The following is a 27,479-nucleotide window of genomic DNA, read 5'->3' as shown; positions in this document are numbered from 1 at the left end:
GCTGTGTGCATGGTAGTACCCTCTCCGCTGTACTCTAGCCCCAGCTCCTGGAATATTAGAGATTGAAAACTAGAGATTTAACTTTACCAGAAAGCTCCAACTTTCAACAAACTAAAGAATACTTGAAACCATAAATGCCTCTTTCCTTTGCTAATTATTAGAATTATTCTGTTAGGTTTTCATAGCTCCTAGAAAGGGTTTGGGGTTATCTTTCAAAGGCACTTCTCAACACGTTGAATTTACTCTAACTACTCATTTCTTTATAACTTTTGTTTTTAATATGTGTGGTCTTTTGTAAAACAGCTTACTCTTTTAATTTGCTTAAGATTCATGGTATTTTTTAATCCCTTTAATTGTCTATCTGATATACTGTTTCGGAAAGGCTGGGAGTGAAACTCTTGCCTTGACTTCACATACATGTTCTTAAATTGTGTATTTGCAAACACCAGCAATAAAACATTTCCTTGGGGATTCTTGCACTAGCACTCAGCTTAGAACCTGGTCTAGGGACACCAACTGTTTTTGAAGGTGCTCCAGGGAAATTTTCTGCTGGGGACAAGCTTCACTGTTGCTTCATGTTCCAATAAGCAGGTGCTCCTTATTTTTGTCTTTTAAGCTCACAGGTTTGGGGGTCCTTGCTCATTTTTTAACTTTGCCCATGTTGGGCTCAGGAATATCTCCTATCCCTGTGGAGCTACTAAAATCCATGGATCTGGGAGAGCCAATTTTGGTAAGTATCTTGTTAATCTATCCATGAAATGACCAAAGGCATTGCTCTGATTTTCACCCCTCTGCTCAATTCTGACTCTTAAAATGCTCTTAACCTTGTGAATTAAGCTCTACATTTAAAAGGTCATTTTATATTGCATATTGCACTGTATTCAAGTTTTTGTTAACTACCTATAAGACTAAGTGTTGGAATGGAGAAACTACAGTGAATGAAGCTGTCCTCTAAGAAAACTTCTGGAAGTTTAGATGTTTACACAGAAAGGCTGACAGGGGTCCTGGGTGCTTCATTGTCCACACATACTACATTCTGTACAGCTATTAAGTAAAAAATACTCCGTGGTGTACACATCGGGCACCAACCAAGACCTCTATATCTTTAGAATTTAGAATGGGTACCCTAATTAAACTTACGTTTTAAGAAAATAAAAGATCTAATAATACTATGTAAAATTAGTTTGGCTTTAAATTTTAGTCTAAATGCCTATAGCTTTTATTTTATTTTATTTTAGATTTATGGGCCATACTCAGCAATGCTCAGGGGTTATTCCTGGTTCTGAGCTCAGAAATTACTTCTGCCAGGCCCGGGGGACAAATGTCCTACTCACCATGTTATCATTCTGTTCTCTACAGTTTTTAAACAAATAAATACACCTTGAACTTTAGCCATGAAGGATTGAAAATATGTTCCTGGTGTGGAGAGATAGTTTAGTGGCTAAGGTGCTTGCCTTGTGCAAAGCCAACCCAAGTTCAATCCCCGGCACTCCCTTTGAGCTCCTGAACCTGCCAGGAGTGATCCCTGAGTGCAGAGCCAAAGTGTGGCCCAAATCTACACACACAGCAAAATGTGTGCCCCTGGTTGAACTACCCTTCATAGGGCTGTGAGAAGGGTATCTGGGTAGATCTACTGGGGTACCCAATCTACCTCTGGCTTCCATGTCATCTGTAGCATAGTCAGAAGAAACTTAGATCTGTTCCATGTGCACTTTTCTTTATTGTCCATGTAGCTAAGGGGCTATGAAAACACTATGGACAACTAACTGCTTAGTTGGGATGCCATCACTCCAGTGTTACACCCAAAATATCCAAAAAGCAAAAAATACAAACATGTGACTGACAAGATTTTTTTTTTATCATGTGTCCTGAAACCCATGTCCATGCTTCTTCCTTTCCCATCCTGCATACATTTGTGTTCCACACTGACTTACATTCATCTTGGACATCATTTTGAGAAAATGACTTTCTACATTTAATATAAATGAACAATCACAAAAAGCAAAAGATTAAAAGAAATGTTTTCCATTATAGTTACTCGAATATCTAGCAATGCTGCTCACAGAGAGGCCTCTATTCTACCTCCTTGCTGTGATTCCATTTTTTGGTGAGTTCCATTTTTCCTGGTCAGTTTTGCTACTAATTCTTTCAAAAGCAGTATAATAGGTCAACACGTGTGTACACATAATTGGCATAAAGCCTCACATCACTTTATCATGCCTGGTATTTCACAGCTGAGGCATAATGCCTGGATCTCTGTTGATTAAAGGATAAAAGGAGATTCTAGAGAGGGACGCTCAGAGATTTCTGACTCAGAAACTTAATCCTTTGGGTACAGGCTCAATTTCATTTATATCTGAAATCTGACCAGTGTCCATGCTTGACTACTTCTCACTTAGAGCTATTTTTAAGATGCATGAACATTCCAAACCAATAGACTATATACTGCTGTCCTAACAAATGGAACTGTAAAAATCTATTGGGAGCCAGAAAGAACAAGGAAAGAATAATTCAGTGCAAGCTCTTGCTACTGGATGCCAAGATGAATAAACAACAGGAACACTTTTTCTTCTGGAGTCTGATATGTTGTGTTGGTGTGTGTGTGTATGCAAGAGCATGTGCGCATGCACGCAGGTGTATTCTGAGGAGTTCATTTTTGTGTGACTGCATAAGTATGTTCTGATTTTAGTTTTCTCCTGGTTGCGACTGTTTTCTAAGTGCTACCATCTGAGGTCAGAACTCCTTAGGACAGATTTCTTTGTTATCTAAATGCATCAGTAAGAAAGTGAGGTGTGATTTTTCTTCTTTCTAGCATCATTTCAGCTGTAGTTGTTTCACAGGGTGAAATACTCAATTCTTCTAAAATAACAACTTCCCTTCTTTTCCTTTCCCTATGAAGACTTAGATGTGTTTCACAAATAGGACTCTACTAGGTACTGACCTTAAGGTCAGATATGGAGTGTTGTTGCTCCTTTTAAGCAACTATTAAGTTTTGAATCTGCTCCTTCTACCTCTTCCCCAACCCCCCAGCCCTTAAGGTAGAAAGGCAGAGAGCTAAAGAAAATATTACAGGTATAGAGTAATTCTGCACACAATTAGTGGCTATAATAAAATGGAATATAAAGAAAACTGCTAAAAAGCGCCTCTAACATGGCTCTAGGCTCTAATCAAGATGAAAACATTTGGGTTCATGGGATTCTACCACCTTGAACTGAAACATGAAGATGTGGCCCCAGGTGTGGCCCCCAACCAAACAAAAAATTACAAATGCTTCTGGCACTGCTTCCTTTTAGGCACATTAGCTCCACCACAGAAATGTAGGTTCTGTATATTTTTCTCTTTTGCTTTGTTTGGTTTGGTTTTAGGGCCACTCCTGGCGATGCTTTCTTCTGGATCTACGCTCAGAAATTACTCCTCATTGTGCATGGGGACCATAAGGGTTGCCAAGAATTAAATCAGGAGTTGGCTGTGTGCAAGACAAGCATATTTCCTACTGTACTACTGCTCTGGCCCCAGTTCTGCATATTCCCTAAGAGCCTGGCATCAGTACATGGTTGGTCCTTCAGCATATTGCCATGGACACCTCTGTGTGGTCCACATCCATTCTGAGGTGTAGATTTGGATGATCTCCTCTTGGTTGAGCCTTGCCTCTCTCCGGGTCATATAAGAATGGTGGTATTGCACATAATGTATGTGAAAGCTGTTTTTTCTTTTATTTCAATTCACTGACAGTGGTTTTCACATTACATGGCAGAGATGTGGCCTGGGCAGTAATATGAAGAGAGCTGAGTGAAGTTCTCACATCAGCCCCCAACTGCCTGACAAGACCTTGACTTAAAACAGAAACAAAGCACTGCACTCACAGGTATCTCTGTGCAAATCATTGCCAGGGTCAGACACCTGATTTCCACCCACTGAGCCCTTGGGGGTGGCAGTTTTTTTTTTTCCTTACTGTTGTGTATTTTTTGTAATATTGTTTTTGCCTGTCGTCCCACCTGGATCTTCCAGGTGGGGGTAATTAAGGAAAGAATAAAATACCTTGTTGGGGAGGTGTAAGGGGCTTTTTTGCTAGAGCTGACGGCTGGTTCGGTTTGCTTTTTGGAGCTGGCTACACTGACAAAATCTTTGCTGAACCTTTGGTCCCCTAATCTTTTGTCTGTGTTGTTATTTACTCCGGATATTATTATCAAGGTCTCCCCAAAAGAGGGGGACGAAAGAATGGGATTTAATTTATCTTTCTGGGAGCTATTTGTGGACTCAGAAACAATCAATAAGGAGTTCATAATCTGGGCATGGAGAGATAGCACAGTGGCGTTTGCCTTGCAAGCAGAGATCCAGGACCAAAGGTGGTTGGTTCAAATCCCCGTGTCCCATATGGTCCCCTGTGCCTGCCAGGAGCTATTACTGAGCAGACAGCCAGGAGTAACGCTGAGTGTGGCCCAAAAACAAAAACAAAAACAAAAAAAAAAAGAGTTCATAATCCGCCAACACTTACTTCCATCATGTGGGAGGCAATAGGGTATGTGGGTCCTGAGTGGTAACATCCCCCACTAAAAGATTATTAAGCATCTTTATCCAGAAATTTTTTACAGACTATATTCAAAACAGTTTTCCCAGGGTTCAGGGCTCACTCATTGGGGACACCTGTCTTTCTGTCCTCAGCAGAACTACTTGCTCTGAAATGCAGAACCACAGACAGCTGTTTCTTCCAATAGGAATAGTGTTAACTATGAGTTTTGTTACCATGTTACCATGGGGACAGAAATTGATAAAAGCCTCAAGGCTAGAGCTTATTTCCAGATTCTGTCCACTAGGGCTGGAGTGCTGGCACCAGAAACTGTGGGACTAGCCCCTAGAGACTGGCCTCTAGGAGGATGGTTCAAATGGTAACACACACATGGTTTTGCATGTGTGAAACCCCAAGTTTAATCCTCTGTACCATACAGTCCCCTGAGCACCACCATGTATAGGTAAGTGCTATACATGTAGATAAATAATTAAATTTGAGAGTGAGAGAGAAAGAGAATAAAAGAATGAAAGTAAGAATGAGAGAAGGAAAAACTTACATAGGGGTGGGTGTGGGTCCCACATGCCTCACTATCTTTTGGGAGTCCACAGGCCTTGGAGTAACAGGTGTATGGGCTGGATACTGCCTGTCTGACCAGGGCTGTTTGCATTCCACCTGCATACATATACCTGTTGGGACCCTCCAGTTCCAGATGCAGGCAAAAGTCTTGGGTCTCTAAGCTCCATTTGGTCCCATCCATGTCTCCTTGTGTTACCCCTAAGAGTCTTGACGCCAGGTTGGAAATGTTAGTCACACGCCAAAAGGAGGGGTGGGCAGAGGATGGGGTGTGGGGCAACCAGGGGGAGCAGTCAGTTTACTGACCTCTAGGCTAAAGCAGCTCTGGCCTCCTGGCCGGAAGTTCCCAGAATCCCCATCAGCTCGTCGGTGCAGCTCCCAGGCGGCGCGCAGATGCAGGTGCTCATCCCCTCGCTCTGAAGCCAGCTGCCACTCCAGCTGATCTCTCAGTTTGGACTGTTAGGTGCATGGGAGGGAGTTTTTGTTTGTCCATTTTAATTAATCAACGATTTATTTTGGGGGGAGCATTAAAAAAGAAGAAGAAATGATGAGAGGGTGGGGGTGGGGATAAAGAAAACCAGAAAATGGGTAAAGGTTAGACAACCAAAAAACTACCAGATGCAGAAAAAAGCGTGAATAGAAAAACAAACTTAAACACAATGGCGTAACAAAATGTAGAGAACAGAATAGAAATGCTGACTGGGCAAAACACAAAAACAAAACAAAACTAAGATGAACAGAAAGATCTAGGAAGCAAAAAAAGCAGGTGGAGGAGGGGAAAATGCATACGACAGGTTAGGATGCACATGCGGTGGGATGCAGGGATCAGAGACCTCCGCAAGCACACTACCCACGAAGGATACGGAACAAGGCTCCTCTTTTCTCACTGTGGTCACGCAGCAAAAGCCATAATCCAGGGCGGCAGCTGGGTCATGCACCCCAGGGCGATGCATAGGAAAGCGGTCCATGGAAGCTACTGGCCTCGACTCCTGTCCTCCCGGGGAGGGTGGCAGGAGTGAGCTGACAGTGAGATTTTCCATCAAAACCATCCTTCTCTCAGAAGTGTGCACCTCTCCCCCTTCTGGCTCATCTTCCTCTGGGAATGGGGGTATCTGGCTGCCTAGGGCCTTTTGGACCCCGCACTGTGTCTGTCCCTCTGGCAGTAAACCCGAGTAAGGATGCAATGCAAGCGCTCCTGAGCAAGTCTGCTAAGTATCCTGACTGTGAAATGAGTTGTCTTAAACTCCTCTTTTTTATCCGCTTCTTCATCAGGATAGCTGGTCGTCTGAGACACCAACAAAGGAAGGATGGACTGCGTCGATCCCTAGCTCTTCCATTGGGATTAACCTCGTATCATGAGGGAGGATCTCTAAGCAAGAGCAACAGTGCAGTTAAAATAAAAGAGGAAAAAAAGAAGAAGAAGAAAAAAAAACAAGGAAATAAAAGAGAACTTAAAAAAAATAACCCAACCAATAGAAAGGACTTGGTTGACACTTGAGGCTTTAGTAAAATGCAGGTTTGAAATCATAACCGAGCAGCCGTGAGCAGAATGAGTTCGAGTGCAGCAATGCCAGCAAGGAGAAGGAAGAGCAAAACGGAGCAGGGAGGCAGAGCCAGGAGTCCCCTTACCTGCAAGTCCGGGACCAGCTCCTTCCCTAGGTTCCCGATGGGAGAGTCCCGGGACACCGAGGTCATGGTGGAGAGAAAGCTGGAGGATTCTGTAAGCTGGGGCAGAGGGGATAGACCATCCCCAATCCGGTTCACTTGCTCCAAGAAGGCTCGGAGCTCTTTCCTGAAGGCCTTCATCCTCGAGTTGATGGTCCCAAGCAGCTGGGGTTCACTCTTGTTCCCCTCACCCTGGCCCCCTTCCCCATGGGCATCAGGCCCTGGTGAGGGGGTGTCATTGCCCTGAAGCCCCACATCAGTATTAAACCCGTCGGTGTCTGTGATGAGCCGCTCCACACTCCGCTCGAGCCGCTCAGCCTCATGCTTGATGCTCACAAAGCGCTCGGAGTCCTCCCTGGCCCTCAGGAGCTCCATGGAACATGGCTCACTGGTCTCCGATGGCTTGCCACTGCTGAACCCTGATGTCTTCTCTAACATCTCCTCTGAGTCACTCTCGCCACCAATAGGACCTTCCCGCTTGGGCTGGGGCACCCGGCCTTCCTCTCCATCACTCTCCTTCTTGCCAGCATCACTGTCTGCATCGCTGTCCCGGGGACTGGGGCCGTGCAGGCCCAGGTGTGCCGCCAGGTCATAGCGCTGGACATTGGACAGCAGCACCCGGTTCTCATACTGCAGCTTCAGCACCTTTCCACTGAGTTCGTTGATCTGCAGGTGAGCTGACTTCAACTCCTCCTGAAGGGGTGCCACCCCAGAGCCCTTGCCCAAGCTGTCTCCCAGCCAGCCCGGCTCTGGACCAAATTTAAACTTGCTCAGCTCGTGGGTCAATTGTCGATTGTGATCTTCGATCTCTGCTATGGATCTCCGGAGCAGTTCAGCCTCTTCCTCCATGAACTGCAGGTGTCGACGGAGCTCTGCGGAGGACTCCAGGGAGTCCCCAAAGGGTGAGGTAGGAATACTTGCCATGTGCTCCCGGCCATGCCCTTCACATTCATACTGACCTCGCAGGTCCTCCATCTCAGCTTTGAGGCCTCGATTTTCCACCTCCAACTCCACAATCTTCCGGCCCAAGATGTTGGCTTCTTCCTCCACCAACTTCAGCCGCAACTTCAGCTCGGCTTCCCTGGTGCTTGGGGGCCCACCTGCTTCGCCGGTGGGCAGTGGACTGTCCACATCCCCATAGAGGGCCTTGTACTTCTGGAGTTCCTGTTCCAGCTCGTCCTTCTCCTTCCCCAGTTTGGCCATCTTTTTGCGCATCAGGGAACCTTCCTCTTTGGCAAACTGAAGCTGGCACTTCAAATCGGCACTGTCATCCTGCCAGGAAAGAACAGCCCAAGAGAAGGGTTATTTGAAAATACCAAACGTTTGTGTTTTTTCTGATTTCCCTTCACCTCTCCCCCCAACACACACACACACACACACACACACACACACACACACACACACACACACACACGCGCGCGCGCGTGCGCGCGCATGCGCGCGCGCGCACACGCATGCACGCACATACAAACACACACATCTTCCCATAGTGTACACAGTACAGGTGAAAGGGACCAAGACAAATCCAAGGGGTTGAGTTGATTCCAGTCTGCTGCTTTGTTACAAAACAAAAGAAACCACAAAATTAGTTAGGGGAAGATGCACACATGAAGACCATCATCTGAGTGATGAACAAGGAGGGGGTAAATGAAATAAATCCCCCCACACCCGGTAGAAATTCAGGGTTTCCTCATGTCTTGGAGGACTGGATCAGGCTAATCAGCAACACCATTGAGGTCCCAGGGCGAGTGTAGTCAGATAGCTGCAGTGCTTGCTTCTACTCACTGTCCCCTGACTCTTCCAGGGGCACCCTCAGTGCCTCTGTCCCCAGGGGCCAACAACCAACTTCAGGATAGAAAGGGGACAGGCCCATATCAGAACCCTGTTTAACCATGAGGTGTTGCAAACCTGTGACATGGCAGCTCACCAGCCCCCCTCCTTTTTCCCCATCTCCAACATAACACAAAGATGACAGGAGGACAAAAAAATGAGATGGAAGGAATGAAGGGCTTTGGAGTTCACGGTGCTGAGTAAGTGTGAAGAGCTGACAGTTAGTATGAATCAGGTGCTGTAAACCCAAATGGCTGGGTCACTCACAACCTTTTTTGCCATGCAAGTGCAACTTCTGAGTCTTTGGTTACTCTCCGTTCCCTTTAGTCACTGTAACAGAGCAGGAAATTAAACTCAGACACCCAAGGAGTTAGCTTTATAAAACCTGTGAAGTGGCTTTCACTGAGATCTGAGAAGATTCTGGAGAGACCCCAAAGGGGCCTCTGAGTTGTGAAAAGACCATGATACTCATTTGAGGTTAATCAAGAAGGCACTTTGTGGACCAGCTGGAAAGGCATCTCTGCTTTCACAGGGCTCTCTGGTTCTGTCCTGCACAAATATTTCATATTTGCCATTGAGTGAATGAGTGAGTGAGTGAGGAAAATGGTCAGTGTCAGTGATCATTCTTTGAGGGCTATCAGGAATTTCATATAATAGGCTGCTAGGAGGTGAGAGACTTCCACAAGGCTTCACACAGATAAATGCAATATATTCTATAATGGTCACGCAGCCACAGGGAACAGGGTGTGGTCACTGGGAAGATGTGATCTACAGTGCCCCATCCTTTGTGAATTCACAGAGTTGATTCTATTTTCCCACTCAGGAAATGAGCCATGTTCTTACTGTAGACTTGCTACTGAGCAGACAGATACAAATACACCTTTTATTTGCCCTGCCCCCAATTTTCCTGTTTCCATCTTGTATAGATTTCCCCCTCCTCTTCTCTCCAAAAACCCATTGAAGAAAAAAAAATGTCATAAGGAAGAGACAAGGGAAAAATCTAAAATCACCTGTGAACTCGTCCTGTACAGTAAGGACATTTTTCCCACTACTGACTGCTGGGTTTGACATCAAAGTTAAGTGCCCTGTCCTAATCCTATTGTCCAAGGTACAGCACTGATTTCAGAGCCTGGTGAGCCTGTCTTGTCATGTCTATCACCAGCAGGAAGAGGAACCTCCTCAGTCATAAAATAACTGTGAATGTCAAATGAAATAACAGCAAAGCAGTTTGTCTGTGACCAACCAATATATTCAAGCACCCTAAAATAAGCCCTTCTTGGTATAATACTCAGTTGATAGTCACTCTGCTTCCCCCCCCTCTATAGGTTACAAAAGTCACAGAAGAACCTCTGAGTCTGGTGTCCTGAGAATTTATATATAAGTAACAGTAGGGTCTGGTTTGTTTCAGGTTAGGAGACAGAAGGTTTTTGTGACTAAGGGTCATCAAGCAGTCTACCCAATAAACGAGGTTCTCATTCACTGGTGGGGGAAGGCTACATTCCTTAAAGAGCCTATATAGAGTAAATGGACTTTGAAAGATATTGTCTTTAATCCCCACACTGAAGGAAAATCATGTCTTCAATCTTTCTACTGAATACATGCATACATGTTACTCTTTTGTGGGGAGTGATCGACTCAGCATTGCTGATGGAATCAGGATTTACTCCTGACTCTGCACTCAGGGATCACTCCTTGAAGGCTCATAGGACTTAATGGGGTGCCAAGGATTGAATGTGGGTTGGTGAAGTGTAAGGCCTTCACCAACTGACTGCCTACCTATTTGGTCTATGCATGCTATTTTTTTTTTTTTTTGGTTTTTGGGCCACACCCGGTAACGCTCAGGGGTTACTCCTGGCTATGCGCTCAGAAGTCGCTCCTGGCTTGGGGGACCATATGGGACGCCGGGGGATCGAACCGCGGTCCGTCTCCTAGGCTAGCGCAGGTAAGGCAGGCACCTTACCTCCAGCGCCACCGCCCGGCCCCTATGCATGCTATTTTTAATCAATCCAATTTCTCACAAAAGCACAACAATCAAAAGCTAGACATAGACTTGCAAAGAGTTCCAATACAGAAGGTTTCTGCTTTCTCCATGACGAAATTTAGTATACATAAACTATAGTAATATCAACAAAGACAAATTGCTAAGACTTTGAAAAAGAAAGTCTGGGAATGAAAAGCTTGGGAAAGTAAGACAAGGCAGTACTCTTTGCCCCATTTTTAGCTTGAGAGCTGGTATTGCTCCTTGGTCTAAAACTAATCAGATCTCCCGAAGCACAGAGATTCGGCTCCATGACTGGCAAAAACAGTAGAGATCAGTGACCAAAGTTGCAATCGCAGAACCCACCCATTCTCTTCCCAGCTCAAGACCAAGCCCTACGTTGGTCATCTGCTGTAACCAGTGTATGCCTTGACCATCTAGCCATGGAAAATTGCTTTGTAAATACAGGCTGGAAAAAGGAAGACAAGAGACAGTTGCCTGCATAATTTAGAAGTTTTGTCTCATACTAAGAGTGTAGGTGTTTTAAGTGATAACTTTTGGGAATCTTTTCCCCAAAAGCTAAACTGAGAGATTGAGAGGTACAAGGCTTGCCTCAAGGTCTGAAACAATGGCCTTATCAATACATAATCAGTACTTATCTGCACACCCTGAAACAGACCCAAAATTCTCCAGTCTTCAACTCCCTTTGATTTCTGGAAATAGGGACTCTGAAAACTCAAAGACACCCATTTTACTCCCCATCAGTCTGACTATAAACCAAAAGAACCAAAAACTCTTCCCTGGTTCCTTGTGCTAAACCCCAGTTTCAATTATAAAAACAAGATTCTACAACCTACCAAATGGACTTCTCGTTTATAGATTACCTGTGTATTGATAACTCATTTCAAAAGTCTTCTTATTCCTTAAAGAAAGAAAATGCATACACCAGGAACTCTAACATGATGAAAGCATGCCATTGGTCCTACCAACACCCATGCATGACCCAGCCTGCCACCAACGCTGAAGCCAGGAGAGAATGTGTAATTAATGAAGGAGCCAGACTTCTTCACTCTGGGGGAGATAGAATCCTTAGGTGAAGTGGGATGGGGGGGCATGAAGAGTACAGGGGAGTGAGCTCAGCCCGTGTGTGGATATGGGAGTTTGGAAGGAATCAAGGGATGCCTCTTCAAATAAAATGAAGACTTCTAGTCTTATCCAAAGCAGAGGGAAGCTGGATATTCATGTTATTTTGTAACCTTAGACCTTCTAATACTCAGCCAAGACCCAGGGAGAAGGTCTAGGCCAGACTAGTAGCTGAAGGCCATGAAGCAGTGGTTTCAGGAGATTGTCAGACAGCACCAGGAATGTGACATGAAAGCGGAACGTGGACTCAAAGTATCCCTGTTGCAGGCAGAGAGGGCAAGCATGACATGGAGGACGCACACAGGACCACCGCCACCGCCACCAGCCAAAAAGGCCTTGCCAAGCAGCAAAAATATATCGTTATGGGTATATATTCTTCGGCTTGCAAGTCTGATGTCTCGCCAGCACCCCAAGCGCTGGCTGCTCGCATTCCTACCTTGCGCCGGGGTGCCAGTTTCCTTTGAGTTTTGGTTGCAGACCTGCAGTTCCCAAGGCGCTCGGTTCCACCAGTCTGCTGAACAGAAACTCCTTGCTCAATGACACTGCAGGCCAAGGGAGTGGCTTAACCCAATTCCCAGTGTCCAGGGGGTTTTGGGCTACAGTGGAAGGCAATGTCAGGCTGCTGGTACTGGAATGTGGGCTACAATTACCCTTTAAGAAAGAGCTCTTCTTTGGCAAAGAGCCAGTAATGGGAACATGCCTGAACCCCTGGAGGGTTGGTGTTGCCAGCAGGGGGGAGAGGGAGTTTCATTGCCCAGTTATTAGGGGTTGTCTTTGTGAGATGTGGGGCTGGAGGAGGGGAAGTTCATTTTTGGTCTTTCTGCTGCTCACCAGGCCAGGCCCTACTGCAGGACAGTGTGGGCCCAGTGCGTTTGGAGAATGGAGGCACCCAGGGGATCAAGTGTGGAATCATTAGGGCAGACCAGCTCCAGGCCTCAGCACTCTAATTACTACTCACTTCTGAGAGCTCAGGGAATTGCTATCCCAATAATGCCTTTGTTCTCTCCAACACCTAATCCTAGCAAGAAGTTGTTTTGTCTTGAAAAGAAAAGAAAAAGAAAAAAAAGAAAAGAGAAAAACTAGAATCCAGGAACACTTTCAGAAAAGCTCCTAAAATTCTGAGCATAGAATAAGCTTTTACCAACTTATAAAGATAATGTATTGTTTTCAATTAGAAAATATAAGATTCCATTCAGCCTTTGCATTAAAAAAAAAAAGGCAACACACAACCTGGAAAACAATGCCTTAGAAAAGACCCAACACCACAGCAGTGATACTATTTTATTGTGTGCACCACTGTGAAGGCCAAAACAGTGTTTCCAGCCCTAGGACTGACAGAGAGATAAACTCCACTGAGCTGTTTCACACAAAGCCTTATCTTTCTTGAAGAAATCAACTGCTTTTAAATATGAGAGACAAAAAGAAGGAGCCCTCAATTTAGAAAGAAAAGGTTCACCTCATGGAGACTTTGAATTAGTCCAGTTTTATTTTGGGTTGTATGGGAGTATGGGGGGGGGTAGATAATGTTTCTTTAAAGACGAAGATAACCGTTTTGTGAAAATTCAATTAGAGGTAATTGCCTTTAGGAGTTGGAACAGTAAAATGAAGCCACTGCTTACCTGATTGAAGGTTTTCTTGTCTTTATACACTTCCCGGCTGCCTCTTCTTTTCATGGAACTCTGAAAAGGATCAAAGGGCATTCAGTTATGGAAGGGTCTCCTGTAAAGGGTCCCCTGTAGGAGCAAAGGTGAGGCAAGGGACACAGACTCTTTTCTTCACTGGAATCAAGGAACCACTTAAATTTAAATGCAGTTCAATTGATATCTTAAATCCTAAGAGGCTAAAAAAATGCAGATGATTGCATTTGGGGATATTCTTTAATTACCTTTTATTTTTATTTCTTGGAAATAAAAAACTGAATCTTTTTCTTTCGGGGGGGGGGGGGAAGGGTACATCCAATGGTACTCAGGGCTTACTACTGACTGTCTATCAGGAATCACTCCTGATTGGGATTAAGAGACATCATGAAGTGCCAGGGATTGAACCTGGGTTTGCTGCATGCAAAGCAAGCACCTTACCCACTATACTATTGCCCCTTCAACAACAACAACAACAACAAACAAATAAAAGAAAGTGTGTATTTATGTAGTTTATGTTGTTTAAAATGATCAGAAAATCCTGAGGACTTCACAGGCACCCCAAAGTGAGTCCCCAACACAAGACCATAACCTACACACTTGATGAGTATAAGCCCCTCAGGTATCTTTGACCTATTGGCCAAGGGTCCCTGGAAATGGAATGACGATTACTTGTATGAAGTTATACTTAGTCTATTTACTCCTCCAGATAAAGCAGAGATTCAGGAGAGGTTCATCTAAGAAACTGTTATGAAAAAGGAGTAAATGTAGATTATCACATAAACAATCCACTAATCAAATAACCTAGAAATTCGGACCTGCAGCTGATTAATGCTACTCTTTTTTTTAGTCTGGGCTACTGCCAAGATTTACTTTAGATTCCTACCAAAGAGGAAAGGAATTGCTCTGAATCCAAAGAAATCTACCTGATGCACTCGCAAAGAACTGAATGTGATTAAATAATATATGAAGTGAGGCAGTATACTTTCCATGTCATTACTTCATGTTCCCTATATTAAGTTAGTCAGTATGCTTCAAGAGGGGAAAAACCCTGAATCTCTTAGGCCACAGGAATTCCCTTTATTCCCCAATACTTACTGTGCCTATGCAAAAAAAAAAAAAAAAAAAAAAAGTGGGGGTAACACCAAACCCTGCCACTCCAGCACTCCTTTTTCTTGTTTTGTTTTTAATATTATTTTCCTTCTCTTTTTTCTTCCACTTTTTTCCTTTCTTTTTCACTCATATGGATATTATTTGGTGATTTTTTTTTTTGCTGGGTGCATTTTTCTTTTCTTTTCTTTTTCTCTTTTGTATTCTTTTTTTGGTAGTTGCTACCAAATTTTTTCTTCTCTTTTCCTTATCCTTTTTATATCCAACAGAATCACATAACTTGAATCAGTCAGCCTCATAAATTGAGGGGAGGGGAGAAATGATGACACCAGGATCAGTCATATGAACATGTAGTGAAAATAAAAGATGATCAGACTTGAACACCAAACCCAAAGTCAATGACAACAGAATAGATACCCAATCTAGAGCAAGCTGTAAAGTGGAGACCAGTTACACTAGTATTCTGGGGGTTAAAGGAGGGAGATATGGGATACATGCTGGGAACAGGGGTGGAGGGAGGACAATACTGGTGGCGGGAATGCCCTTCATTCATTGTCCCTATGTACCATAAATAATTCTGTGAAAGACTTGTAATACACTTTGGTCACAATAAAAATTTATAAAAAAGAAAATTAAAAAATATATTCTGGTATCCATAGAGGTCCTAGATGAAACCAGTCCTCCCACCCCAAAACTAAGAGATCGCTACATTAACTTCTCTTCCAGCTAGACCCTTTCTCTTCTCCTTTTTTTTTCTCTTCTCCTCCCTAGGAGACTGAAATCCCTCCAGGTCCTAGGGGGTGAAGAAGGGAAACTGTCTCTCCTTTTCCCTATTTGAGAAGATGAGATAATGTTGTGCCAGGCACAGTGTTAAACTTATTAAATCTAATGTATTTCTCATGAAAGCTCCAGAAGCAGGTACTGTTATGATTGATTAAAGCACAAGAAAGTGCAGTCAGAAGCGAGGAATTATTTCAATGTCCTCTGAATTTAGGATGGAACACTAACCTGACTCTACATCTCAGCAATTTGTCACAGCCCCTGCAAGATCACAGCTAGTATTCAGACTTTTATCTGCCTTGGGCGCACTAGCCTAGGACAAACCGAGGTTCAATCCCCTAGTGTCCCATATGGACTCCCAAGCCAGGAGTGATTTCTGAGCACATAGCCAGGAGTAATCCTTGAACGTCACTGGGTGTGATAGAAAAACAAAAACCAAAACAAAACAAATTCAGGGAGTTTTAAACATCTTCATTCTATTTTCTCTGTTAGTGAACCCCAAATTGCTGGTTTGTTTTCATCTAAAGAGAGTCTTTCTATAAAGCACACTGCACAAATATAGGAATGATTGCAAAGTGCTCTGTGTGTGAGGAATCTCATGGCCACGAAATATTTGTTGGCACTCAGATGAGTTTAGAAAAGATCAGAGACAAAGGACAACAAAGCCCCTTATTTGGGAGAGACAGAAGGTTATTATTAGAGAACAAAATACCACAAAGTAAAGGAGGACAAGAGGAGAAACATTCTATCAAGACACACTGACTGAAAGAAGACACATCATAAAATTTAAAGTTGGTTCATGACTCCCAGAAGCCAAAATAAAGAGGACAAGCCTAAGAAACAAAGGTTTCTTGGTTCATGGTTTCCTGATTCTCAAGGAACAAAAGTTTTCTGATTTTCCACCATCATCCTTCACTGGGATTCTGAAAGCTGTTGATAATTCATTGGGTCACACCAGAAATTGAGAGTCAAAGCTGGGTAGAAACTTCATTCTCTTGCAGAGTGAGCAAGTCCCAGGGCAGAAAAGAAGAATCCTGGCAGGACCAATGTGAACCTGGGGCAGATGTAGCCTGGCACAGCTCAGAGCAGAGCAGTACCCGGCCTTTCCTGCCCATTCAGGTGGGAGTATGCAGGCACTCTGCAGAAGAGTGAACATCCCTGGGTGCCAGTGATTAAGAACTGTCTAGCTTACTCACACACAATGGTGCTTACTTCTTTGGTTAACACAAGAGTTCAGAAGAAAGACACCCCAAATCATGCATGCTTCTGTAACCATCCCATGAGACAAAAGATCCCAAGGTTTAAAACACTCCAAGTTCAGACCAGGTAGTCATTTTACAGCAATTTAGCAGCTGGATGACACTAATCTAAGCCCTTAGTAACTCTGTGAAACTCTATGCTGATGTAGTGACAACGTCACAGAAAACAAGTTGCTTACCCTGGATGGACAGCCTGCAAGTGTGCTTTCGAGACAGTTGGGCCCTGAACTCATGGAAAAGGAACCAGGCAGAGATTTATGGGGACAGAAAGTGGGCCAGTGGAAAGACACTGATAACGCCTTCCTTCCCTTGTTTCTTTCTCTCCTTTTTCCCTCTCTCCATTCCTCTGCAACACACCCAGCAGTGCTTTAGGCTTACTCCTGATTCTTTGCTCAGGAGTCACTACTGAGGTCCTCAGGGAATCATGTGCAGTGTTGAAGTTGGAACCAGAGTTGGTACATCCAAGGTTAGCACCTAAACCTCAGTCCTATCTCGCTGCCCCAAACTACACCTTTTTATTATTTGGTTTTTAGGCCACTCCCAGAGGTACACAGGGTTACTCCTGGCTCTGCGCTCAGAAATTACTTCTGGCAGGTTCGGAGATCATATGGAATGCTGAAGATTGAATTCGAGCTGATCATGTACAAGGCAAATGCTCTACTCACTGTGCTATCACTCCAGCCACACTATACCTCATAATAAGGGGGAATAAAAATGCCCAAAGGCAATAGAAACAAAGAGCAGGTCTTCAGTAGGAAGCTTGTCACTGGGATGGGAGTACAGATAGATAAGTTAGGGAAAGAAATAAAGTGGAGAGGGACACTAGAGCAATGGTGGAGGGGAAACATGCCTGCCATAGTAGCAAGCTGAGAGGAGGGAGACCTTGGGACCTTGGAAGGTAGTGAACACTGGTGAAAGAATTAGTGCCAGAGCACTATACACCTGAAATACAGTCATAAGTATCTCTGTAACTCTGTAATTCAGTGACTCAATAAAGAAAATTTAAAAAAAGAATCACCCCTCTGGCCACATACTAGGTTGGGAGGAATAAGGCTTCCCTGCAGAAACTATGGGTAGAACCTCCCCCACCCCCAAGCACAGATAGGTCCATGCCATGGCACTTGCAGATGGTTGTTACTAGGAATCTTTGGATCTTTTCAGGAGAGAAATAGAGGTTTGCTCAGGTGACTCAATGTGCCCAAGGTCATGAAGGGAGGAAGTCAGGGCTCATTTGGGGTGCTCAGCTTGACCAACTTTAGCTGTCTTAGAAGTGCAGGTTCATGACCACTACACAGGCCTACCACACAGAATCATGAGTCTCTATATTTGTCCTCTATCTAGTCACTTCTGGCACCCAGTAGACCACCCAGTATTCTTCTGATATCCTTGGAAGCTGTACCATCCTTACACCTTTATTATGCCCTCACCAGTTTGGAAGACCGACAGGCGGAAAGTCAGTAACCAGCCCCTAAATTACATCCTTTGCTTCACAACCTCACAGGAGCACCATAGCCAAGCTGCAGCAAACCCCACTTGACGATGCAAAAGTGGTTTGCCTAATTTAATGATGTTCAGAGAAAGGGCCCTTTGGAAATCTGAGTAGCCAGGAGCCTGTGAATAGGAAAGTTTCCACACCATGTCCATGTTTTCTGCCAGGTGTGCCAGGGATTTGGCAGCAAATTTATGACCTTGCCACTGCCTCTGTGCTCTGTTATTTGGCTCTGACTCCCTTTGGGAATTTTTCTTCTCTTTTTTAACATCTTCAGTTATAGTACTTGAAATTTCAGAGATGAAGGTATAATTTTAAGTGTCTAAGTTCTCACATGGTATAACTTTAGAGAAACGTGAAATTCAAATTATAACCTTTTGAGGGCATTAGGTAATAAGCCTTATTCCAAAATTGACCCAACATATTCATGAATTTTTTTCAGTTTTACAGAGAGCACATGGGGGGGGGGGGCGTGTAGACTGTGAGTAAAAGGGCAGGCAGCAGTGAGAGGGGGGCCACAGCCATGGCCAAATTCAGGTACAATGTGACCGATGCACAGCCTGTGCCCCTGCCTTGTCCAGTAGGCAATGCTGTGGATTTCATTTGTAAAAGGAGGAACCTGACATTAAGAGTTCTCTAAGGATTACATGAAGTAATATATGGAGTAATGATAGCCATAAAAGCAATCTTAATCTTAATTTACTAAAGAACTGATTCTTTGCCTGGTTAATATTTCCAAATGCTAATGATCTTTTTTTGTTTGATAGAGTGGAGAGGTGGAGCCAATATGAAACATTCTAGAGAGAGCTGTGGAACCAGCTTCTCAGAGACAGCAGAGGCTTGGTGGCAGAGCCTGCAACTTTGGGACCTGGAAGTCACATCAGCAGTGCCCAGGTGAGGGACAGAACTCAAGTTAAAGGGCCAGTGGAGCACAGCTGCTCAGCTCCACTCCATAGCCACATGCTTCTCCTAGTTAAGGAATGCCAGCACAGGGCATAGAAAATATTACATTACAACCACAACAATGGGGAAACAATGAAGGCCTTCACCATGCTTAGAGAACAAAGAAAGTAGCTCTGATGGCCCCAAAAAGTACCAACCATCTATTTAGACTCACAGATAAGTACTATAAAAAATATAGAGGACTTTCATTGAACTGAAAGAAAGCATGGAACAAACTAAATGTGAATCAAATAAGAATCAAGAGGATGTAAAAGTAGACATATAAAAATTTCAAAATGAAATAACAGGATTGGAAAACTTGGTATGTGAAATGAACACCACAATGGAAGGCCTACCCAAAACAGGCCTATCTAAAATAGTGGCTGAAGACAAAATCAGTGAGCTGGAAGATGAGATGTATCTTTATACAACTCCATACAAAAGAAGATGTTGGAAAAAGCCTCAAAACAAAGAATCAGACAATGGGAAAAACCCTCAAAGAATGTGAACAGATGAAAATAGAAGTCTTTGATTGACTCAAGAAACCCCATAAGAATCATTGGAGTCCCAGAGACACAGGAAGAAAACCCTTATGAAGTATCAACAACCAAGGACATCATAGCAGAGAAACTCCCAGAGATAAAGAGTGCATTTAACCAAATCCTACATACCTGAAGAGTACCAGCCAAAAGAGATCCAAAGAAAAGCATCCCAAGATACATACTAGACACAATGATGAACCCCATGGACGGGAATGGAATTCTGAAATCAGCATGATCAAAAGGGAAATTACATTCAAATGAGCATCCCTAAGATTTACCACAGATTTATCACAAGAAATCTTCAAGGCCCAAAGGCAGTGGTGAGATATAGTGACAAAACTAAACGAAATTAATACATCACCAAGAGTACTTCACCCAGCCATACTTACATTCAGATTTGAAGGAAGGATATACAGCTTCATGGATAAACAACAGCTTAGAAACTATACTGACTAAAAACCAGCCTTAAAGGATGAGCTGAAAGATCTACCTTGAGATAAGACAGACCAAAAGACACACCAAACTCCTACTAAAAAAATGAGACTAAATCCCATGACAATCATCTCTTTTAACATCAATAGACTAAATACACCAGTTAAGAGACAGAGTAGCAAAATGGATCAAAAACCTGAATCTAAACCAAAAAAGAAAAAAAATCATACACACACAAAAACTGAATCCAATGTTTTGCTGCCTACATGAAACACATCTGAATAGTCAGAACAAACCAGATGCAAACTCAAAGGTTGGAGGACAATCATTCAAGCAAAAACTCCCTTATAAAAGGCTAGAGTGGCCATACTAATTTAAGATGACATTGACTTTAGACTTAGTTTATAAGGAACAGAGATGAACATTTCTTAATAATCAAGGGATATAACAACAGAAAGAAATCACACTCCTAAACATATAAACATCCAATAAAGAACCAGCAAAAATTTTAAAATAACTGCTGACAAACTTGAAGGAAAATATTAAGAACAAACAATAATAGTGAGAGAAATCAACACTGCCTTATCACCACATAAAAGATCAACCAGGCTGAAACTTAACAATATACTAGCACTGAAAAATAGTAATGAAAGAAATTGGCCTAGTAGATGTATATAGGGCTCTACAATCCCAGATAACTGAATACACATTCTTCTCCAATGCACATGGGTCATTCTCCAAAACAGACTGCATGCTAGCCCATAAAACATGCCTACCGTATTTTCTGGCATATAAGACGACTTTTGAAGGGAAAAAAGTGTCAACTGAAAATCAGGGGCCATCTTATATGCCAAGTATATCCCCCAAAAACGTTTTGATATGCTACTAAATGAGAATTGTCTGGATATTGCTATGAAACGAATCTTCCAACTCGATCCTGCACCAATCACTGCAAGGCTGCTTGGACCGCCTCTCTAACTCAGCCAATCCAAGCAGGCTTTTATGCATGCAAATGTTCTGTACCTGAATCTACACTGTAAAAAGCCTGCTCAGTTTAGCCAGAGTCAGAGAGGAAGTCTAAAATTAGGGGGTCGTCTTATACACCCGGTTGTCTTATACGTCGGAAAATATGGTACATAAAGATGATAGAAATTGTACAAACTACCTTCTCAGATCATAATGCACTAAAACTGGAAGAGAATAACAAAGGGGAAAAATTTAACGCCTGGAAATTAAACAACTCACTGAACAACCACTGGGTCAGAGACAAAATAAAAGGGAAAATCAAAAGATTCCTGGAAGGTCCAGAGAGCTAGCACAGTGGTAGGGCATTTTCCTTGCAAGCAACCTATCTAGGATAGATGGTGGTTTGAATCCCGGCACCCCATATGGTCCCCCATGCCTGCTAGGGGTGATTTCTAAGTGCAGCTGGGTATGACCCAAAACCAAAACAAACAAACAAAAAATCAAAAGATTCCTGGAAACAAATGAGAACAAAAACACAAATTATGAGAATCTGTGACACACGGCTAAAGCAGAAATAAGAGAAAAATTTACAGCTTTGCAAGCATTCATCTGGAAGGAAGAAGGTGCCTACATAAATAACAATGTCACAGCTTATAAAATTGGAAAGTGATCAAACAATGAACCAAAAATTGAAAGATGAAAGGACATAATAAAGCTTAAAACAGAAATCAATGAACAAGAAATCCAAAAAACAAGCCAAAAGATCAATGCAATCAAGAGTAGGTTCTTTGAAAAAATAAACAAGATAGATAAATCACTAGCAAAACTCAAAAAGAAAGAGAATTAGAAATGAAACCGAATTAGAAATGAAAAGGTGGAGATTACTATAGATATTATAGAAATGTAAAGTGTAATCAGAGACTACTTTGAGAAACTTTATGCCACAAAATATGAGAACCTGGAAGAAATGAATAAATTCTTAGATTCTTATAACCTCCCAAGCCTGAACCAGGATGATCTAGCATATTTGAACAGACCCATCACTAGTTAGGCAATTAAAATAGTAATAAAGTCTTCTCCAAAACAAAAGCTCAGACCCAGGTGGATTTGCTAATGAATTCTTTCAAACCTTCCAAGAGGACCTACTGCCTATACTTTTCAGGCTCTTCCAGGAAATTGAAAAAACATAAACACTCCCAAATAGTTTTTATGAAGCTAACATCACCTGATACCAAAAGATATGGCACAAAAAAGAGAATTACAGACCAATATCCTCGATGAACATAGAAGCAAAGATCCTCAAGAAAATCCTAGCAAATAGGATTAAATACCTCATCAAGAAAGTCATACATTATAACCAAGTAAGATTCATTCTGGAAATTCAAGGATGGTTCAACATATGCAAGTCAATCAAAATAATTACCACATTATAAAAGGAAAATTAAAACCACATGATCATATCAATAGATGCAGAGAAATCACTTGATAAGGTCCAATATCCATTCATAATAATTCTCAAAAAGAAGGGAATGGAAAGAACTCTTCTCAATATAGTCAAGGCATTTACCACATACCCATGGCAAATATTATACTCAATGGAGAAAAACTGAAAGATTTTCCCCCTAAGATCTGGCATAAAGCAAGGCTTCCCCTTCTAACCACTCCTATACAACATAGTACTAGATGTACTTGCCATAGCAATTAGGCAAGAATAAAATGTCAAGGTCATTCAGATAGTCAAGGAAGAAGTCACTGTTTGCAGATGACAAGATACTATATTTAGAAAACCCTAAATACTCTACCAAAAAGCTCCAAGAAACAGCAGATTCCGTTAGTAGCGTGGCAGGCTACAAAATTAACACACAAAAATCACTGACCTTCTTATACACAAATAATGATAGATAAGCAACAAGCATTTTAAAAACAATTCCATTCACAATAATCCCACATAAATTCAAATACCTTGGAGTCAACTGAATTATAGAGGTGAAGGATCTACACAAAAAAACTACAAAATATTGCTAAAAGAAGTAAAAGAGGAGACAAAAAAAATGGAGACACATACCCTGTTCCTGGATTGGGAGAATTAATATAATTAAAATGGCAATACTCCCCAAAGCATTATACAGATTTAATGTAATCCCTCTAAAGATACCTATGACATTCTTCAAAAAAGTGGATCAAACACCCCTAAAATTCATTTGGAACAATAAACATCCACAGATTGCTAAAGGAACCCTTAGGGGAAAAAAAGATGGGAGGCATCACTTTCCCCAACTTAAAATTGTATTACAAAACAATAGTCATTAAAACAGCATAGTATTGGAATAAAGTCAGACGCTCAGATTATACTTGAGTATTCAGAGAATGTTCCCCAGACATACAATCAATTAATCTTTGACAAAGGGGCAAGAAATGCAAAATGAAGCAAGGAAAGCTTCTTCAACAAACGGTGTTGGCACAACTGGTTAGCCACATGCATAAAAAGAAAACTCAGACCTCTATCAAATACCATGTACAAAGGTCAAATCATAAACAGCAACCTAGGGCTGGAGCAGTGACATGGAGTGGGCGTTTGCCTTGCTGGTGCTAGCCTAGGACAGATCGTGGTTTGATCCCCTAGCATCCCATATGGTCCCCCAAGCCCGGCGGCATTTCTGAGCTCATAGCCAGGAGTAACCCCTGAGAGTCACCGGGTGTGGTCCCCCCCAAAAAACAAAACAAAATAATAATAAAAAAAAAAACCCAGCAACTAGGGTAAAAAGGTCATCCGTGGAACAGGAGAAACTATTCGCCCAATATCCATCAGATAAGGGGTTAATATCTAAGATATACAGGTACTAACAGAACTTAAGAAAAAAAATCTGGGGCTGGGAAGGTGGCGCTAGAGGTAAGGTGTCTGCCTTGCAAGCACTAGCATAGGATGGACCGGACTGCGGTTCGATCTCCCGGCGTCCCATATGATCCCCCCAAGCCAGGGGTGATTTCTGAGCGCATAGCCAGGAGTAACCCCTGAGCATCAAATGGGTGTGGCCCAAAAACCAAAAAAAGAAAAAATCTAACCCCATCAAAAAATGGAAAGAAGAAATAAACAGACACTTCTTCAAAGAAGAAATACAGGTGGCCAAAAGCCAAATGAAATCGCATCACATCACTAATCAGAGAGATAAAAATCAAAACAATGAGATATGATCTCATGCCATAGAGAATGGCACATATCATAAAAAAAAAAAGAGGGGCCGGAGAGATAGCATGGAGGTAAGGCGTTTGCCTTTCATGCAGGAGGTCATCGGTTCGAATCCCGGCGCCCCATATGGTCCCCTGTGCCTGCCAGGAGCAATTTCTGAGCCTGGAGCCAGGAATAACCCCTGAGCACTGCCAGGTGTGACCCAAAAACCAAAAAAAAAAAAAAAAAAAAAAAAGAACAACAATGGCTGGTATGGATGTGGGGAGAAAGAAACTCTCACATTCATTGCTGGTGTACATGCCGTCTAGTCCAGCCATTTTAGTAAACAATATGGAAATTCCTCAATAAACTGGACATTGAGTTCCCATATGATTCAGCAATTATCACTACGAAGGATATAACCTAGGAACACAAAAACACAATACAGTAATGCTTTCTGCACTCCTATGTTCACTGCAACTCTATTTACAATAGTCAGAATCTGGAAACATCCCAGAGGCCTGACAACAGCTCAGTGGCTAAAGAAACTGTGATACATCTATACAACAAAATAATACACAGCTATTAGAAAAAATGAAGTCATGAAATTTTCCTTTACATGGATGGACATGGAGACTATTATACTGAATGAAATAAGTCAGTGGGACAGAGATAAACACAGAATAGTCTCACTCATCTGGGCGTTTTAAGAAAAATAAAAGAGGGCCCGGAGAGATAGCACAGCGGTGTTTGCCTTGCAAGCAGCCGATCCAGGACCAAAGGTGGTTGGTTCAAATCCCAGTGTCCCATATGGTCCCCCGTGCCTGCCAGGAGCTATTTCTGAGCAGACAGCCAGGAGTAACCCCTGAGCATCACCGGGTGTGGCCCAAAAGCCAAATAAATAAATAAAAGATACCCACAGATAATAGTGATGAGAACCGGAAGGACCACCTGAAGATATGAAGCCTACCACAAAGAGTGATAAATGCAGTTATAGAAATAATTATGCTAACAACTTCCATGACAATGATAGAGAGAGAAGTACAATGCCTGTCTCGAAGGGTATGTTTTTTATGCCTGCAACCCAATTATAAACATGTTTGTAACCCTAGTGCTTAAATTAAAAAAAATATTTTAAAAAACCATTCTAGCTTGCTTTTCTTTTTAGAAATTTGGGGGAGGAGCAGATATCCAGAGAAATGTTTTTTTTTTCCTCTCTGCAGGTGAAAGTTCTGGAGTGTAGTCTTTAACAATGCATTTTTCTCCATATTATCTGTATATGGAATTAAATTAGGATCTTTAAGAAATGTAAATTCACATTTCAAGCCACATAAAACCTGTCATGAAGATATCATTTTATTGTTTTTTAAGAACTCATGAAAAAAAATTGAACATAATGAACAGGTTCATTATTATTTCTAACATTATGTCTAATATTCCATGCAGTTAAGTAGGTCATATTTGCACAAAGCAATTAAGTAAGCCAACTGTAAAAATGGCTGCATACACAATGCATGGCAGAAGTCAGAGGAGAAAATGCAATGGAAGTTCTTCCCACCATTGAATCTCATTGGATCACAATGAGCAAAGGAGAGACACTCCCTTTGAACGCATCAGGGTTTCTTCCCTGCATATACATAAAATAAATAAGGTTTTGAGTGGTGGATTTAACCAAAAGATGAGTATGAAGCAGAGGAAAGGGAATTAGGAGAAAAGTCTCAGGAAAACTTCTCCATGCCAGTTTCTATCACAGTGTCAGTCAGATCTGCAATACATGAAAATCTCATTGGAATATGAACCAATATCCAGTTGGAAAAGTGAGAAAAATGAGACCAATGCATTCTGGGATCCAATTTGGGGTTGTGTGCCCTGTACTAGGCACTAGGACTGGAGTCAAACTGCATAGCATCTGCTCCAGGATGCCAAACCTGTTCTTAGACTTTGTTTCTCTCCCCCTACATGTCTACCTTCTGCCAGTGTCTGGATTTCAGTTCTACTCTTTGTCCCCACACATAAAACAACAGGCACAAACCCTGTGCTCTGGGTGGATGGTGCTGTTTCTTTATAAGCAAAGACCTTTTAAATAGGAGTCATTGTGAATAAGCATTTCTTCATGTGCAAAAGATGTGTTAACCATATACACAACAAATGATTTATAAAGGAAAAGACTGGAGAGAACTTGAAGTGAAGGGGGTGAGGGGAGGAATAGGAGGAGAAAGAAGAGTGAAACAGAAGCAGTGGCAGTGGTGAGATGTGGGCACAGGCCAAATTCCCAAGCCCTGAGAAGGGGCAGAAAGCAGGTTAGGGCCTTTTTTTTAAGCCCGCTATCCCAAGTTCTGTGGGAATTCATCTCACTTCTCATCTTTTTCCTGCAGAATCTCATGTCGTTCTTCAATTGAGAAAGAGCCCTATCGTGATCCTTCTTACTTTGGCCTGTGTTCTACCTGATGACACCATCTCTATCCTCAGGTCAGCTGGGAACCATGTGCCAGGAGTTATCCCCAAACAGTGAGCAGGAAGTAGCGTTGCTGGTTGTACCTCATCCTCAAAATAGTATTAAATGATACTTTGAGATCATTTTTTTTCAAACCCACACTATGAATACGATAACAAAGCACCCAACAAGGCTCTATGGATAATTATCACTTATATTCTAAGATACAAGGTTTATTTTACTTTCCATGAGCACAATGCTATATGTTCCTTTTCTCCTTTTATGACCAGAAATCTGAAATAAGCTAGTATTCTTCTTTATCTGTCAAATATGCATTCAAATGAACTACCTATAAATGTTTTGAGGGTAGTGACAAATGCTTCAGTGAATTTTTTTTCTGATTTTTTTATTTTTCAAAGGCACATATTTAAGATCTTATTTTAAGGCCAGGGACATAGTACAGTGATTAAGGCATAGACTGTGACTATGGTTTGATCACCAACACACCATGGTCCCCTAAGCACAGAATCTGAAGTAGTCCCCTACCATTGCAAGTTATGATCCCACACCTTGCATCCCCCCAAAAATAAAATAAAATTTTGTAGATCAAGAAGATAGTTCAAAGAACTACAGTACACACTCTGCATCCAGATTCAATCCCTCACACCAAAAGGTCCCCTGGCACTGATGGGAGCCACACAAAGCACACCACTAGAAGCTGTCTCAGAGCATTCTTGGATGGGTTTAAAACCAAGCCCAAACCAAATAAATTAATAAATTGTTATGCCTGTAAAGGTGGTTTTTCTGTGATATGTCAAGTGTAATTTTGGATCACACCTGGCAGTGTTCAGGAAGGAAGGAAGGAAGGAAGGAAGGAAGGAAGGAAGGAAGGAAGGAAGGAAGGAAGGAAGGAAGGAAGGAAGGAAGGAAGGAAGGAAGGAAGGAAGGAAGGAAGGAAGGAAGGAAGGAAGGAAGGAAGGAAGGAAGGAAGGAGGGAGGGAAGGAGGGAGGGAAGGAGGGAGG

General features: G+C 42.4%; 1 protein-coding gene across 1 annotated transcript in view; it reads right to left on the bottom strand.

The window, feature by feature from the left end:
* Positions 1-27,479, bottom strand: part of MTCL1 (microtubule crosslinking factor 1) — a 124,309-nt gene that overhangs the window by 40,152 nt on the left and 56,678 nt on the right. The window contains exons 4-6 of the mRNA XM_049770187.1: positions 13,319-13,378; positions 6,713-8,020; positions 5,390-5,539 (exon numbers count right to left, since the gene is read on the bottom strand). Coding sequence (XP_049626144.1) covers positions 5,390-5,539; positions 6,713-8,020; positions 13,319-13,378 — 1,518 coding nt within the window. The remainder of the gene's footprint in view (positions 1-5,389; positions 5,540-6,712; positions 8,021-13,318; positions 13,379-27,479) is intronic.

Source organism: Suncus etruscus, chromosome 3, assembly GCF_024139225.1.
Source record: "Suncus etruscus isolate mSunEtr1 chromosome 3, mSunEtr1.pri.cur, whole genome shotgun sequence".
Classification (NCBI taxonomy): domain Eukaryota; kingdom Metazoa; phylum Chordata; class Mammalia; order Eulipotyphla; family Soricidae; genus Suncus; species Suncus etruscus.
The sequence above is the reverse complement of the archived record's forward strand: the minus strand, read 5'-3'. Positions and strand labels throughout refer to the sequence as shown.